The sequence below is a fragment of the Neovison vison genome, chromosome 10 (assembly GCF_020171115.1).
Source record: "Neovison vison isolate M4711 chromosome 10, ASM_NN_V1, whole genome shotgun sequence".
Classification (NCBI taxonomy): Eukaryota; Metazoa; Chordata; class Mammalia; order Carnivora; family Mustelidae; genus Neogale; species Neogale vison.
In genome coordinates this window covers 59,244,212-59,262,052 of record NC_058100.1, presented here as the reverse complement: position 1 = coordinate 59,262,052, position 17,841 = coordinate 59,244,212, and the positions used below count along the sequence as shown (strand labels likewise).

At 44.5% G+C, this 17,841-nt stretch overlaps 1 protein-coding gene across 1 annotated transcript in view; it reads right to left on the bottom strand.

The window, feature by feature from the left end:
* Positions 1-17,841, bottom strand: part of SLC9C2 (solute carrier family 9 member C2 (putative)) — a 101,216-nt gene that overhangs the window by 1,856 nt on the left and 81,519 nt on the right. The window contains exons 22-27 of the mRNA XM_044267389.1: positions 16,174-16,272; positions 10,372-10,539; positions 8,514-8,645; positions 3,879-4,064; positions 2,722-2,803; positions 336-391 (exon numbers count right to left, since the gene is read on the bottom strand). Coding sequence (XP_044123324.1) covers positions 336-391; positions 2,722-2,803; positions 3,879-4,064; positions 8,514-8,645; positions 10,372-10,539; positions 16,174-16,272 — 723 coding nt within the window. The remainder of the gene's footprint in view (positions 1-335; positions 392-2,721; positions 2,804-3,878; positions 4,065-8,513; positions 8,646-10,371; positions 10,540-16,173; positions 16,273-17,841) is intronic.

Here is a 17,841-nt window from a genome sequence, read left to right as displayed (position 1 = left end):
AAATAAAATCTAAAAAAACAAACAACAAGAAAAGTGTCCTATAGATTCCCACAATGGAGCCATCGCGGGAAGGAGGTCAAGAGAGGGGAAATTGGGACAGGGGACCTGGGGCAAAAAATCACATCTTTCCAAAAAATTCCATCATTTGAATTGTTAAATAATTCAGATGTGCTTTACCCAATTTTTTCGATCAGTGAGCTGCCACTAACGGTCTCTCTTCTCACCCCCATACCACCCATATTTTGCTACTTGGCTTCACAGCTCCTGGCAGCTACGTAGTTTACTAAAAAATAAGAAAAATAAGAAAAATCGAATCCAAGTGTCAAGTTTATTACCTCGTTCTTTCTCTTCCAACTATATTCTCTCTGGGTCATTCGAAGACCAGTGTTGACTGAACCAGTCCAAATACATGCATCAGACAGAAAAACGAAGTTAGGGGCTTAAGAGTAAAGGTAGCAGAAGGCTATTCTGAAATATCAATTGCTTTCTCCCAGTAGGTCTCCTCTTTCCCTTCTCCCCTTTCATATGGGCTCTTTAGCATCTTTCCTCAGGGAGGTTTGCTATTAGCCTCCCAAGAGCCCCAGTCAAGGGCTGGCAAACTCAAATGAGAACAGGCAGGTCACACAGATAAGGCAGCAGGCTGTAAGTAAGACAAGAGGGCAGGGTGTGGACTGTGGCCAACTGCACAGCATGTTTTACCCCTATGCTCAGCTCCACGTGTTGGCACATATAGGAACAAGCACCGAGTGCTGGCACGCTTTTGAGTTTTTCAAGAAAAGCTCAAAATCTGGATTTTTTTCTTGCATTTGAAATGTTCAAATGTTCCTACTTTGCAACTTACTTTAAAAGGGGCGCCTGGGTGGCTCAGTGGGTTAAAGCCTCTGCCTTCGGCTCAGGTCATGATCCCAGGGAGCTGGGATCGAGCCCCACATCGGGCTCTCTGCTCTGCAGGGAGCCTGCTTCCTCCTCTCTCTCTCTCTCTCTCTCTCTCTCTGCCTGCCTCTCTGCCTACTTGTGATCTCTGTCTGTCAAATAAATAAATAAAATCTTTAAAAAAAAAAAATTTGCAGACAAAGCATGTAGGTGGATCATACACACCCAGTGCACTGGCTGAATCCAGTCCTTGAGCCTACCATGTATGACTTGTGCCCCAAATTCACTGGGGAATACAGAGTGATATAGGACCATCCATCTAAAACTGGTAGATTGCAGGGAGCCTGAAGAAGGAGTGAGGTCTACAGGCCCAGGACCAGTGGGGACCTGTGTCCTGCTTCCTGGCAGTGCTAAGATCACTGACTCAGCAGCCCGCAGGGTGCCCCAATGGGCTTGACACTAGGCCCTGAGCTCCAAGTCCTGCCATAGACCCCGGTGCCCCAAGAGAGCTGTGGAAGGTGCAAAGTGACTGGAGTCAGGATTCTTTCAGTGTTCACCGGCTTGAAGAGAACACCTGAAGCAGAGGGAGCTCCCCCAAATCAGATGCTGCACATGACCCCAGAACAGAGCCTAGAGAGTGAGCTGCAGCAATGTCTGAGGTTGAATTTGCTTTTCTCGAGGAGAAGGGGAATTACTTATTGAATGTCTTTCCTCCCCACAAGGGCAGAGACCTAGTTTGGCCTGCTTCCCATCTAGCTCTGGGCATGGAGCCCAGCACCCAGTGCGGCTGCATTTTATAAGAATTGTGCAAATGAGGGCGCCTGGGTGGCTCAGTGGATTAAGCCTCTGCCTTCGGCTCAGATCATGATCTCAGGGTCCTGGGATAGAGTTCTGCATCAGGCTCTCTGCTCAGCAGGGAGCCTGCTTCCCTCCCTCTCTCTCTCTCTCTCTCTCTCTGCCTGCCTCTCTGCCTACTTGTGATCTCTCTCTGTCAAATAAATAAATAAAGTCTTAAAAAAACAAAAAAGGAATTGTGCAAATGAGAAATGATACATAAAATGTCACTTTCTGCACACAATTTAAAATCATGTAAACCCAACCCCCCCCACACCCCTGGAATTAACAATTCACGGAGAATTGCATGACATCTAAGTTGGCCGATCACATGAATTGGAAATGCCAGGATGCTGCCCATTGGAGAAGCATGCTAAGGCTGACTGTTTTTGAGCTAGGGCACTTGGGGAGATGACAACGCAGCTTGGTAGAGCAAGGGTACTAAGCATGAAATGAAAGAAGGGAATGCATGTTCTCTAGAGCAAGTCCTTCCTACCTCATCCTCTCGGTACACTGCTTGGCAGGGTCAGAAGGCAGCTAGCCTCTGTGTCGTGGGGCACTTAGACACATTTAGAGACTGTCATTACTGAGTAACTATCAAAGTGCCCCTCGGGCAAGACAATATTCAAAGAGCACAGGTGGGGTTCCATATTCCCTTTGGTGGTTGGGATCACACCAGCTCTCCACACCAGGGCCCCCTGTGAGAGGGTCTCTGCCCTCCCCATTCTTGCTCTGCACTTTGTGATTCCAGCCTGCTAGAACCAGGACGGGGTACAACAGAGACGCTCCTCTCTATCAGCACAAGTGTGAAGGAAGGGATGTGAGAGAGAAAGGAGCCACCTGGATTTTAGGGTCTGGAAGACGCTGGTGGATGGCCTCCCAGAAGCAATATGGTAGCCAGCGTGTGCTCAAGCATGGGGACCGACAACAAACCCACACTGTACCCTCAAGTCATTTTCTTAGCATTAAGAGAATGTTGCATGGTTTTCCCATCAGTAACGGGCTGACCCTTACCCATGACTTTGGAGTCGGTATTTTTGGCAGGCTCGAACGCTTGCACAACCAGCAGCTTGCTTAAATCGGAAGTTCCCTGAACCTAAAAGGGAAAATTTGAAATCAGTCAGAAAAGCACCCTTTGATGGCGAAGCTGCCTCATTCCTAATGTTTTCAAACAATGTAAGAAATGAGCTGAAACCCAGAACTGGGCTTCCAGCCCAAGATCTTCGCCTTTCTCATTTCAATCCCCTTGAATGTTGTTTCAAGAAGTCTTGGACCAGAAAATTACCTTTTGCATCTGTATAGACTTCAGAAAGGAACCTTCTCCGCCTTCCTTGTAACCAGACCGGACATTCCCAATTTGGAAAACAGGGAATTCCCAAAATCCACAAGCTTACTCCCCCACCACTACACTGATGTTCAAGCCTTCCCAGGCGGGAGGACTGTCTTCTTTTTTAGAACTTTCACTCTGTGTCTCTCGCTGACATCTGCCTCCAGGAAAGCACATGGGTTACAAGTAACAATTATAACTCTCATCTCTAGAGACCAGATACCGTCTCCCCGGATTCTCACAAGAACCTTACCAGACGGCTGCTGTTGTTGGCCTCCTTGCACTAACGGGCAACGGAGGGTCAGAAGGCAGCTGGCCTCTGCTCACACCCCAGTGGGCACAGGCGTCAGGCTTTTAACCCAAGTAGGCCTGACTCCAAGCCCTGTGTCTTAAACCAAACTGTGAGCATTGCTCCTGCTGTTCCCAGCCTCGCCCCCACCCCTAGCTTCAAAGCTAAAGAGATTTTCATGTTCTACTAGAAAAGCATTTAGATTTACCGTCATCCTCTGAATTACTGAGAGATACAAAGACAGGAAGGCCACAAAAGGGACAAATGCACCCCTGTTCCCCAGGAGGCACAACCCCACTCCAAGGCAAAAGGCTTGGCAAGCAGAGGGCAGGTGGATTCTGGGCCCCTGAGCCCCCTGCGTCTCACTACTGTGTCGGGCACACACTGCTTAATGGTACCGAAGCCCTGGGCATGTGTTGACTGTTTCGTTAAAGGTGCTGGGAACTGCAGGGTCCTTCCTGGTTACATTTCTTTTTAAGGTGATCAGTTGAGTTTTCAAGTCACTTATGGGGCACCATGGAAAGCAAATGACTCTTTAGAAATAACTGTCCTTACCTGCTCACAGGTTTTAGGCAAAATGCAAGGTGCAAGATATGCTACCTCTGTCTTAGTATCAATGACACTGCCATACACAATAATGACGAATTTCATGGTCACATTATCAATAGTCATTTCATTATAGCTGGATAAAGTCTCCACGTATGCCAGATTGAAAGCCACACACTTCTGAAAGTCCAAGTCCTACAATAAAATTATATTTTTTTTCTATAAATCATGCAAATGACCCATGGAATCAAGAAGGTGGCACATTCACTGATTGAGCTGAGTTCTTCACAGGTGTCAAAAGGCATTTAGACCCAGGACCAACAGACAGAATATATTTAGAGTTCAGAATGATCTCAGCCAAGATTATGAACTCAAGAGGTTTTTTGTTGCTTCTTCTAGTGGCCCTGGTTATGGATGTGCAGCCTGATTTCCAGGTTTGCCGGAGCTCTCAGTCAGCGTCCGCAGGTGGTCCGCCATGCCTTGTGGATTTGGTTTTACCTGGCAGTAAGCAAACACCCCACTGGGCAAGTGAGCAAACAATAGCAAAAAGCCAAAACCAAACAAAGCAACACGCTTTGAGTCATACTTCAAAGCTCAGAATAACAGTCTTCAGAGGAGGGAGGAAGCGGTTATGCATGGGTTGAATTGTGTTCACCCCCCCCCGCCCCAAAATTTATATGTTGATATTCTGAGCCCGGGTACATTAGAATGTGAATTTATTTGGAAATAGGGTCATTGCAGATGAAATTGTTTAAGTTAAGATGAGGTCATACCAGAGTAGGGTAGGCAAATATTCTAATATGACTTTAGTCCTTGTAAAGAGGGGAAGAGGTGCCCAGGTGGCTCAGTCGGTTAAGCACCTGACTCTTGATTTCAGCTCAGGTCATGATCTTTGGGTCAGGAGATTGAGCCCCGTGTGAGGCTCCAAGTTCAGTGGGCAGTTGGCTTCCCCTCTGTGCCCCTCCTCTGCTTGTGCTCTAGTGTGGTCTCTCTCTCTCAAATAAATAAATAGGGGAGATGATTTGGGGGCACCTGGCTGGGTCAGTCGGTAGAGCACAGGACTCTTGATCTCAGGGTCATGAGTTCAAGTCCCACACTGGGCAGAGCTTCTTTAAAAATGGGGAAGTGGGGCGCCTGGTTGGCTCAGTGGGTTAAGCCTCTGCCTTCAGCTCAGGTCATGATCTCAGGGCCCTGGGATCGAGCCCCGCATCGGGCTCTCTGTTCAGGAGGGAACCTGCTTCTCCGTTTCTCTCTCTGCCTGCCTCTCTGCCTACTTGTCTGTCAAATAAATAAATAAAATCCTTAAAAAATAAAAACAAAAACGGGGAAGTGAGGGTTGCCTGGGTAGCTCAATCAGTTAAGCATCTGCCTTCAGCTCAGGTCATGATCCCGGAGTCCTCAGATCGAGTCCTGCATCAGACTCCTTGCTCAGCAGGGATCCTGCTTCTCCCTCTGCCTGCTGCTCCCCCTGCTTGGGTTCTCTCTCTCGCCTTTCTCCCTGACAAATAAGTCAATAAAATCTTTCAAAAAAGGGTGGGGGAGAGATTTGGACACAGACACACATACAGGGAGAACTCTGTGTGGGATAAAAACAGTCATCTGCTGCTTAACCGATTGAGCCACCCGGGCGCCCCAAGATTTCAACTTCTTCTGATAAATCTCAAGGATACGGATTACTGATTATATATGGTAAGAGTATGTTCAGTTTTCTAAGAAACCTCCAAACTTTCTGAAGTGGCTGCACCATTTTGCATTCCTGCTAGCAATGAATGAGAGCTCTGGCTGCTTTACATCCTTACCAGTATTTGCGGTTGTCAGTGTTTCAAATGTTGGCTGTTCCAATAGGTGCGTAATGGGATCACACGTTACATTTTTCTGAAGATATGTGACTGTAGAACATGTTTATTTGCCATCTATGTATCTTCCTTCTTTTTTTTTTTTTTAAGATTTTATTTATTTATTTGACAGAGATCACAAGTAGGCAGAGAGGCAGGCAAAGAGAGGGGAGGAAGCAGGCTCCCTGCTGAGCAGAAAGCCCCATGTGGGGCTAGATCCCAGGATTCTGGGATCATGACCTGAGCCGAAGGCAGAGGCCTTAACCCACCACGCCACCCAGGTACCCCTATTTGCCATCTATGTATCTTCTTTGGTGAGATGTCTGTTAAGATCTTTGGCCCTTGGGGCGCCTGGGTGGCTCAGTGGGAGGGTCAGATCATGATCCCAGGATCCTGGGATTAACCCCCTGGGGCTCTCTGCTCAGCAGGGAGTCTGCTTCCTCCTCTCTCTCTGCCTGCCTCCCTGACTACTTGCAATCTGTGTCTGTCAAAAAAATAAATAAAATCTTTGAAAAAAAAAAGATCTTTGCCCCCCCTATTTTTAGTTTAAATGCATTTTATTTTTAGATAACCTCTATGACACGTTTTTGTTTTTCTTAAAAACAATGCTTCTGCCCCAAATAAGTCATGGTCAAAATAAATGAAGAGCTCAAGATGACATTAGTCCCATTTGTCTAAGTCCTGGCATTCTATGGGTGAAGGGCAGCCATCAGTTATGACAAGGTGATACACCCAAAGTAACAGCCAACATTTTTTCATTTCTGAACCAACCTTAAAGAAAATAATTATTTGGGGTCACAGCAGATTCCAGTAAAGAACTGGTCATTTATGAAACTAGCACGGACATGCTTGATTAGTTCTGCAGCCCCTGTCATAAAAGGATTTATTCTTTCTGGCTTCTCTTCTTCAAGTTCGCCTTCGACTGATTTCAGGCCATCATTGATGTACTTCTTGTAGGCTTCTTCTGTGAAGCTGGTTTCCTGCAAGTGATGGTTCATGACAATGTCAACAACAATGGCTGTGCTTTCAGCACCTTCACCCTCCGGGCCTTCAGCAGAGGCATTTCCACTGATGAGCAAGTCATCAGTGGTACCCTCTGTCCTGCTGGCCATCTTCTCCTCCATCTCCAGGCACAGTCCGTCCCTGATCTCCTGAATCTTGTAGATGTTGGAGAACATCTCATCATGGTTGATGAATTTCCAGTAGATGATCATGATGATGGCTGGAGAGAGATATCAGGGGCACTAGCTCAGTAGGAGTCAGGAGCTCTAAGAGAGCCCCACGCAGCTGGAAGGGCACTTGCGGGTGGGGCAGGTGGAATCCTGGCCCATTTTTTAATTGGGTGGTTTGTTTTCCTACTGTTAAGTTTTAAGAGCTCTTTGTATATTTTGGATAACAGTCCTTTACCATATGTGTCTTTTGCAAACATGGTCTCCTACTCTGTGACTTGTCTCCTCATTCTCTTGAGACATGCTAATTTTTTAACCCAACATTCATATCCAGTCTCTCAATGCAATGAATATTGTTGAACTCCAGGTCTGTTACTTCCCCTGTTCCTAACTTATAATAGGGGCTCAAATAATTATTAAATAGGATACAAATATGGATGGTAAATTATGCCAACCTAAGAACAGACTTGAGCTACTAATTTTTAGAAAGTTCATAAAAGAGTCTAAGTTACCCCAATAAAGATTTTGAAAAGGCACAAGCTTTATATTAATTTGGTAGAGTAGACTATAATAAACACGTCCCCAATCAGTCCTCACTCAGGTCGTGGAAACAGCCAAAATGCATCCAGCGCAAAGAGGAAACTCAATTGCCTTCTACCTGGGCCTACACAAATCTCATAATCTCATAAATGCCTCATAATCCTGGGGATTTTGAGCTTGAAAGCAAAAGTCATTATGTTTCTGCATATTAGTGAAAAGGGACCTTTATATCCTCTGGAAACCTGCTATTCCTCTTGTATTTCCTACTGACAGAATTTAGAGCTGTGGTCCTCATCATTGGATACACATTGAAAACATCCAGGGGGCTTCTTTTAAAAATGTCAAAGCTCTAGGGGCACCCAAGTGGCTCAGTTGTTAAGCAGCTGCCTTTGGCTCAGGTCATGATCCGGAGTCCTGGCATTGAGGGCATTGAGTGCTGGGATCAAGTCCAGGGATCAATCCCCACATCAGGCTCCCCGCTTGGTGGGGAGTCTGCTTCTTCCTCTCCCTCTGCCCCTCCCCCTGCTCATGTTCTTTCTCTCTCAAATAAATAAATAAATCTTTTTATTATTATTTTTTTTAATGCCAAAGCCCAGACACACACACGCAAAATGACAATGAATAAACACCAAACTTCATCAACTCATTCTGATTAACGCTAATTTGGTTCCCGGGAATCTACTTATTTAATATTTGCTGAATTTACTCCTTTTTTAAAAAAGTATGACTTTTTTTAAAAAGGTAGCCTGGAAAATTAGCTGTGACAAGAGGATTGAAGATCTGCAAGAAGTCAGGACAAGAGTGGTTAAAATTCTAGAATCCCATCTTATTTTATTTTATTTTATTACTCTCTACACCCAATATGGGGCTCAAACCCACAAACCCAAGATTAAGACTCACACACTCTTCTGACTGAGCAAGCCAGGTGCCCATAGAATCTCATTTTAAATGTCAGACAGAGCCTTTCTTTCTCCGTCTCAAAAATATCAAATGAATTTTATAAATAAAAGTTAATAAATAATAAAAGTTAATAAAAGTATAATAAAAGTTATAAATAAAAGTAAATAAAAGTTCATTCATACATGAATCATTTAACTTACCTCATCACTGAGACTTGATTCAAAATACTGATAGGCAATACCAAGCGCAAGCTTTAGCCATATTTTATATTCCAAGGATGGCCAGAAGACATCAAAACCTTCATACAAATCCTCCAGGGAGATAAAGCAAGCCTAAAACCACAAGATATCAAACAACAAACTTGATTCAGAGCTGAATTACAAGGTCACCAGAAAACAAGTGCCTGTTAAGATTTAATTCGCCCCTCTTACCATCAAATCTAGTTCAATTCTGATACTCCGCCATTTAAAAGCATTGCATTATGGAGAAATTGTTTTAATAAAATTTACAGTTCAAATAAAGTGTACACTTAGCAATAGCCAGTAAATTTATAGCAGTCAATAGCTATGATACAGGACAAGCTATGATTCACAAACTAAGCCACATAAACTTATTTTTATTGCCACAGTAGGTGAAGTAGGCTCGAAAGGGGACTTTGGCTGCCTCCGTTTTGACCTCAAACTTTCTAGTTGGGTTTTGCTTTCCAGCTTGTCTCTTGGCTTGGGCAGAAGATCCTGAGGGGGGCGCCTGGGTGGCTCAGTGGCTTAAGCCTCTGCCTTCAGCTCAGGTCATGATCTCAGGGTCCTGGGATCGAGCCCCACATCAGGCTCTCTGCTCATCGGGGAGCCTGCTTCCTCCTCTCTCTCTCTCTGCCTCTCTGCCTACTTGTGATCTCTGTCTGTCAAATAAAGAAATAAAATAAAATAAAATAAAAAGAGGAAGACCCTGAGGGCGAAGCATCCCTGGACGGGAAGGACACTATCTCTGCGAACAGTGAGGACTGCCCTAAGCCAGCAAGACCCTGCTAGTGACTCCACGATAGTGAGCTATTTGACCTTCGCTGCCTACCTGCACATATACCCACCTTTGCCCCACATTTTCCTTACTTCCTAAACCTGGAAATATTTTCAGCACGTTGGAGAGTCTTTGAGCTTCTCACTTGCTGTGTTCCCAGTGTTGACATCACTGAAATAAATTTCCTGTCTTGTTTCACCACCACTAGTGTCTCTGCCACTGGATTGTGTCAGGCGAGTGGCCAAACCTGGTCTGTTGGGAAGCCCCAGAGCCAGTGCTCTCAGACCCCTGTGTGCCAGCCACAGGCTGATTCACAGTATTCATTTCCAGAGGTCAACTTCCCTGAATAAGGAAGACTGCTCCTCCAGAATTTAAGCTACATGAACTTCAATGACTTCAGTTCAGCCTTGTGAATCAATTATGCCTCCTGTCCTCTTCCGGAAATGAAACGGTATGAAACTGACAAAGCGACATTGCCTTCTGTCCCACGCACCCCCAAGACTCTGCACCCCGCTTGATTGCATGTAACAGTCCCCAAAGCTGGAGAATTCCTTGTAAGCAGCAACTCTGGCTCATTTCTGTTTGAATCCCCCACATGTTGTGGGATATCAGGCCACTTATTTGGTGAATAGATAACTTCTTTCTTAAGCCAGTGAGAAATGGAAGAAAGGGAGTTTAAAAACAAGTGTTCTTTAAAAACACTGCTCCCAGAACACGGTGGTCCTTCACTGGGTGTCTGTCTGTGCCAGGATCTTCACTTAGAAATTTCCCTCATCTTCATATTGCCCAAAGTTAGACATTCTCTCTTTTAATAAACAAGGACATTAAGACACAAAGAGGTTAAAATAGCTCTCTAGGTCCCACAGCCAAGATGTGAGACACTGAATCTTTGCTCAGCTTGTCCACGGGGGACTTCACAATGGCTGGCTGGGCGGATTGCCTAAGATATCAGAACCCAGAGGAAGAAAAGATTGCTGGCATTCATTATGTACTTCAGAAAGAATTAACTAATAGCCCACAATACAGACAGAACCAGGTTCTTACCTGTAAAATAGTTTCACAGATGACGGTGTATTCAATTTCACGCTTAAGCAGACAGCTCAGCTCTCCAATTACGTCCCCACTGGTACAGTATTCTGTGAACATGGTTTTGGACCCTCTATCAGACCTTAGGCTACTGTCTATTCCGAAGGTAGGAGGTAAACTATGCAACTGCAAAAGGGAAATACAAAATTAAAAATCCTTGATCAAATCGTGGGAGCTCCCACTGTTTGCTGCAATTACTAACGATGGAGGGAAAAGATTCTTTTTTTTTTAATTTTTTTTTTTATTTATTAGACAGAGATCACAAGTAGGCAGAGAGAGAGGAGGAAACAGGCTCCCTGCAGAGCAGAGAGCCCGATGTGGGGCTCGATTGATGTGGGGCTCGATTCCAGGACCCTGGGATCATGACCTGAGCCGAAGGCAGAAGCTTTAACCCACTGAGCCACCCAGGTGCCCCATGGAGGGAAAAGATTCTTTATGAAGGCCTTCAGGTGTGAAAAAGGTATTAAAGCTTCCCCCAAAAGTCACAGTTTCTTTCACATTTCAACTCTTCATGGGAAGGATTGTTTCCAATCTTCATCCTTTATAGATGACCCCGTTTACAACACTTCTACTTACTCGTACCTTCCTTCTATAAAAATCCCACCAAAAGTACTGATTGCAGTCTGCAACCAATGCAGCCGTCCACTCTGAGTCTATTAGCTGGGGTTTTAGAATACAGGTGAGGTTAGGTGGGGATGCGGTCAGTAGCCGACGACCAAGAAGGAATTCTTGAGATGTCTTTGGTGCAAAATGGTGGTTTTATTAAAGCACAGGGACAGGACCGGTGGGCAGAAAGAGAAGCTGCATGGGGCTGTATGGGGTGACATAATAAACTGTCGGGTTGGAGGGGTAAGAAAAAGGAAAGTTTCAAAAGGGTTTTCATATGTTAAAGAAGACTCACTGGATTACTTGCCATTGTCAAGTTAAAGTTGTTTTTCCCTCTAGCAAGGCATTATGATTCATCCCAATATTAAGATAAGTTTGGAGCTTCTACTCTGCCAGCCTCAAGTATTTGTCAATGAGCTGCAGGTTTTAAGGACATTTAATTGTATCTACATTTCCTTCGGGAAGCTAGGCTATTGATAGAAATGCTTTATTCTTGTAGATTGCTAAAATATTTGTAAACTGAGGTAGACTCAGGTCTTGCAGGATTATGATCTCTATCAGTTAATTACTTGTTTTTCCTTTCTTTAGCTTTAGGGCAGCCAGAAGTGCATGAGGAATGTCACATATATCCCATGGTGGAGGGTTGTGGGGTGTCAGCTTCTGCTTTGTCCTCAACTTGACTTCTGATCCCTCATCATTATTAGAAATTCTTATCATAATGGGCCAGTGTCTGGGATGGAAGAAGACCTTTGATTTTATGGATGCAGAAATCAGATGCCAGAAATTAATACGCCAGCCACGATTTCCATCAACTTTGTCAACCTTTAAAATGCTTAAGAATAGGAGCACCTGTGTTGCTCAGTTGTTAAGCATCTGCCTTGGGCTCAGGTCATCATCCCAGGGCCCTGGGATCCAGCCCCACATTGAGCCCCACATCGGGCTCCCTGCTCAGCGGGAGGCCTGCTTCTCCCTCTCCTGCTCCCCCTGTTTGTGTTCCCTCTCTCACTGTGTCTCTCTCTGTCAAATAAATAAATTAAAATCTTTAAAGATAAATAAATAAAATCCTCAAAAATAATTTCCATGGTGGTGAGCGGGGCACCTGGCTGGCTCAGTCCATAGAGCCTGTAACTCTTGATCTCGGGGTCCTGAGTTTGAGCCCCATGTTGGTGATAAAGATTACAAAAATAATAATTTCCATGGGCCATCAACAGAAAAAGTTTTTAGGGTGAATAAAGTATGACTGAATCACTTCAGAAAGGAATGGATAGGCAAGGATGGGGAAATAAGAATGCTATCAGATTTCAGGAGGAAGCTGCTGGAATCAACCAGAAGGATTACAGAATTTTTCAGAAAGTTTAGCTGTAAACATCTAAGAGGAAGGCTATTGTTCAGGACACAAGAAACAGGGAACAAAGGGTCACTGAAGAAGTTGCTGTGAAACTGCCCCCTGCCAGTGATTACCCTTGAGATATTTAGAGGCATTCATGCTTCCAAAGGGCTTAGACATTTTTCTAATTTGATTTTGAATGCAGTTCAAAGACTGTGAGTAATGAACAATGTCTCTGCTTTTTACAAACGAAGAAAAGAAGATAATATCTACCAGCAGAAGTTAAAGAAGTCCTTCCAAGATTCCTATCTCTTTGTTATTCAATCAAACATTAATCTAGGTGTCCTGGGGGAAGGGACTTTGCAGATGCAATGAAGGTCATTAATCAACAGACTTTGGAGAGACCGCTCAGGATAATCTTGGTGGGCCAAAGGAATCAGTCACAAGAGCCCTCAAAGGCAGAAAAGGAAGTAGAGTCGATCAGAGAGAGGGGGCGTCAAGAGAGGGATTGGCAGTACTATCCCTGTCGCCTGCAGGGATAGAGCAGCGGACGGTGGGTCTGATTCTTGACGCTTGGCGTGAAATAAAGCTTTGCTTGACCTTCGCTTTGTATCAGTCTCACTCCTTTAATCACGGACCCATTATTGGGGTACCCATTTTGGGGGGACCTAGCAGTCACCAAAAGCCTCCTTTTGTTTAAGTAAAGGTTGTGATTTCAGTCCTCATTCTATTTGACCTGGGTAAGGATCTGACATTGCAGTCTATCCCCTCATTCTTTTTTTTTTTTTAAGATTTTATTTATTTATTTGACAGAGAGGGATCACAAGTAGGCAGAGAAAGAGAGAGAGAGAGAGAGAGAGAGAGAGAGAGAAGCAGGCTCCCTGCTGAGCAGAGAGCCCATTACGGGACTCAATCCTAGGACCCTGGGAGTTGGAGGCAGGTCCAAGCTGGCAACCTACAAAGAAGCACGGACGTCAGTCCTATAGCCATAAGGAACTAGATTCTATCAACAACCTCAAAGAATCCGGCAATGGGCTCTGCCCTCGGAGCTTCCAGAAGGGAATGCTACCCTGCCAACCATCTGATATTGGCCTTGTGAGACTCAAGGAGAGAAACCAGGACTGCTGAACTAAGAACTCTGAGAAACCAATCTAAGCCACTAGATGTATGCTGCATTGCTACAGCATCAGTTGAACACCAACATGACATCTTCAGCCGGAATACTGTTGGATTTACTCCTTAAGAAGAATTAACTAGGTCAGTCATTGCAGGAGGATTCCCCAAAGGGAAATGTATGTTGCAGCTTCTAAAAGTTCGAGTTGACATATCTAAAAAATACGAGTAGCAGTGTATTTTTGTTTTGATTCTAAAGGGAGCATAGCACAAGAATTCTACTGGAAGCAGCATAAAATAATGTCTAAGTACATGGATACTGAGGCCAACTCCATGAGTTCAAAGCCCTTCTTGACCTTTTACTCTGTGCCCTTGGGAGACAAGTGAATTAATTTGTCTGTGCACCAGTTTTCCCATGTGAAAAATAAGGCTATTATAAGGATTAAATGTCGTAACATATTGCCATTTGACCACCCTTTACAAAATTACAACTAACCTCTTTAGTTGTCAATCACTTCTAATGTAAGGGCCTACTTAGCCAGAGCGATTTCATCTTGGTTAAACAGTGATTTTGTTGTTTATGCAGTAAAACTTAAACTGACACCCCCCCCCCCAACTTACTTAAAAGCAAGTCCGGGAAACCAGTAAAATATGGTCGACCAGTCCCTGATAACAAAGCCCTAATGCAAGGGTGGGTCAGGTCAGGTGGAGATAACAGAGCCGGGATGCAGGGATGAGTCAGGCCAGGTGGACACATCCAATCACTGGAGCGCGCATACGGTCTCCCTAGCTACCAAGGAGTGTGGGCCCTGCCTTTTGGGTGCCTTTTGGGCGCCAATTCTGACCAAGGTGATAGACTAGTTCAAATAGCTACTATGGGGTGAATTGTAGTTCAATTGACCACCCGTGTGTGACCTAGCATGACTGTGCAGCTTTCTCTGTTACAATCTCATTGGCCACCTGTGTGTGGCCAGGCCCAACCACAGGGCCTTTGCTCTATAAAAGTTAGTCTGTGAGGCTGGGAGTGGCTCCCTCTCTCGTAAGAGGTGGCCCCGACGGTCAGTTTGAGTCTCGATACTTGGTGCGAAATAAAGCTTTGCTTGACCTTCGCTTTGTATCAGTCTCGCTCCTTTGATCACGGACCCCAACACTAATATACTGTACAATTAACTTATTTAATTTGCTCATTATCCCATCACCTTCCATGCCTCTGCTAGAAAGTGAACTCTAAGAAGGCGGGGATTTTTGTCCCTTTGGTCAATCCCTGTGTCTAGAATGAACAGTGCCTGCGGCAGGGTAGTAATGAAGTAAACATTTGTTGAGTGAATGAATGAACATTTAAAAATTTAAAAATGCAATACATGTGTATTATATTTATCAAAATAAGTTTTATATCAAAATAAATATTTATCAAAATAGTTTATTTCCATAATCAATTAGCTACTTATAAGGCCTGAAATACCCCTTTCAAAAAATAGAATGCCAAATACGTTATGTGGACTATAATAATGGTTTGTCACTGATAAGTATCATTCAAGGCCTAGGAATTATTTGGGCCATAAGCTGGGGCTCACCATGTATTCAGCTACTGGCATTCAGACTCAAAAGGATTCTTGTTCCCTTCACTCTACTAACATCTTTCTTTCTCTGGTCACCAAAAGCCTCCTTTTGTTTAAGTAAAGGTTGTAATTTCAGTCCTCATTCTATTTGACCTCTGTAAGGCTCTGACATTTCAGTCTATCCCCTCATTCTTTTTTTTCTTTTTTAAAGATTTTATTTATTTATTTGACAGAGAGGGATCACAAGTAGGCAAAGAGAGAGAGAGAGAGAGAGAGAGAGAGAGAGAAGGAAGCAGGCTCCCTGCTGAGCAGAGAGCCTAATACGGGACTCAATCCCAGGACCCTGAGATCATGACCTGAGCTGAAGGCAGCGGCTTAACCCTTTGAGCCACCAGACTCTCCCCTCATTCTTGACTCTCATTTCCTTTAGATAATCAGCCACTCCAAGTATTGCATTTCTTATCCGAACATCATGGAAAAAACCACTTCCTCCCAGGATTGCTGCAAGAAATAAGTAAGGACTCTAAAAGCATTTTGCTAAATGGGAAGCACCTTTCAGATGTTGGGTCTTACCCTTCAGCTGTAGTCTTCACTCTGAGCAGAAATGGCTTCATTCAGAAATTATGTTTAAAAATTTAAAACTTTCGGGGTGCCTGGGTGGCTAAGAGGGCTAAAGCCTCTGCCTTCGGCTCGGGTCATGATCTCAGGGTCCTGAGATTGAGCCCTGCGTTGGGCTCTCTGCTCAGCGGGAAGCCTGCTTCCCACCCCCTCTCTCTCTCTGCCCGCCTCTCTGCTTACTTGTGATCTCTCTTTCTGTCAAATAAATTAAAAAAAAAAAAATTAAAACTTTCAAGGCCCCTCAGTGGCTCAGTCAGTTAAACGTCTGACTCTTGATTTCAGCTCAGGTCATGATCTCAGGGTCCTGAAGCGGCATTTGGGCTTCCTTGCTCAGCACAGACTCTGACTTTTTCTCCCTCTGCACAAACCACCCACCCCCCCACCTTCCACACTCGTGTTTTCTCTCTCTCTCTCTCAAAATAAATAAATATATCTTTTAAAAAGAATTGAAAACTTTCCCGGTTCCTAAATGTCTCCTTGTATTAAAATCATATATTTCAAAAATACATTTTCAGCAAAGAATAAATAGTCCCTCACAATTGCCATTCCAGAAATAACTAAGTAGATTCCTTGCGGCATTTCACCTTCTCTACAAATGACATCTCCGTAGTCAAAATAAGCAAGTTTGGCTCTTTCCTGCAAGAAAAATAAAAAGGGAGTCAACACAAAGTTTCTAAATGGAAATAAGATTTTAAAGTTAAGGGCACCTGGGTGGCTCAGTGGGTTGAGCCTCTGTCTTCGGCTCAGGTCATGATCTCAGGGTCCTGGGATGGAGCCCCGCATCGGGCTCTCTGCTCAGCGGGGAGCCTGCTTTCTCCTCTCTCTCTCTGCTTGCCTCTCTGCCTACTTGTGATCTCTGTGTGTCAAATAGATAAATAAAATCTTTAAAAAAAATAAAATTAAATTAAAATTAAAAAAAAAAGATTTTAAAGTTAAAATGGTTTCCAAGTAGGGAAAAAAAAAACGCACTGACTATATTCTCTGGTTTATTAATGAATTATAACTTGGGGACATGCTTCATCAGTTTTTTTGAAAGAAAGGGACAAGCAAGCAAACTGTTGACTTTGTGATCAGCACTGGGCACAGTGACTAGTGGAAATACCCAATAAATGTTCAGTTGAGTAGATGTTTCTAATAAAGTGTGATACTTCCTGATGAAGTTCTAGAACCTAGGTGAGGTTCAGTGGGGTGAGGTTCAGAGCCGACGGCTAAAGAAAGAATTCTTAAGACGTCTCTGGTGCAAAAAGGTGTTTTATTAGAGCACGGGGACAGGACCCGTGGGCAGGCAGAGATGCAGCTGCCCCGAGCCTGTGAGGAGTGGCTGGTTATATACACAGGAGTTGGGTAGGTGAGGACAAAGGGGTGTTCAGAAGAGCTATTGGGGCAAAGAAGACTATCAGGATATTGAAGGCCTGGTTACTATCAAGTCAAAGCCACTTCCCTTCTAATGAGGCATTAGCATAAAGACAATTGGGAGTTTCCTGGTGGAATGTTACATTCCTGCTATCAAGCGTCCTTGTGAGTGAGATTTAGGTTTAGAAGAAATTTAACTTTATTTACTTTTCTTTTTACCTCCGCCTCCTTTGGTTTCTTATGGAGGGGAGGGTGGCATTAGGGCTTGAGGAACTGGGTTATGTGTCTTTGGAAATTGGGCTATTGATAAGGTAACTGCTTTGTTTGTAAATCTCAAGGACATTTGCAAACCAAGGGAGACTCCAGCCTTACAGGACTGTGATCTCTGCAATATAACCATTTGTTCTTCTTTCAGGGCAGTCAGGGGTGCCTGAGGAATGTCACACATATTACTAAGGGGAGTGGGTGGAGAGGGGGTGCAAGGTGCCAGCCCCTGCTCCCTCCTCAGCCAGCCTCCTGCTCCCTCATCACTTCCGACAAAGGAGACAAAGATAGGATGCTCTGGAGAAGTCCAGAAAGGCCAAGGGACCCTGTCTTGGGTGTCCAGGGAAGACTTTAAAGAGTAAAGTCTGAGGGCAACAGATGGCCAGGATACAATGAGCTGAATATCATTCAGGGCAGAGGATGTGGTACATGTGAAGACCCAGAGGCCATTAGAACATCTGCCCTTGGGGTAGCCGCAGAAGACCCAGTATGTCTCAGACGGGAGGTGGGGGCGGGGGGGGGGTGGTGCGGACCAAGACTGAGTTATGGATTAGGCCTCAAAAGGCATAGTGCATAGCATTCACAATA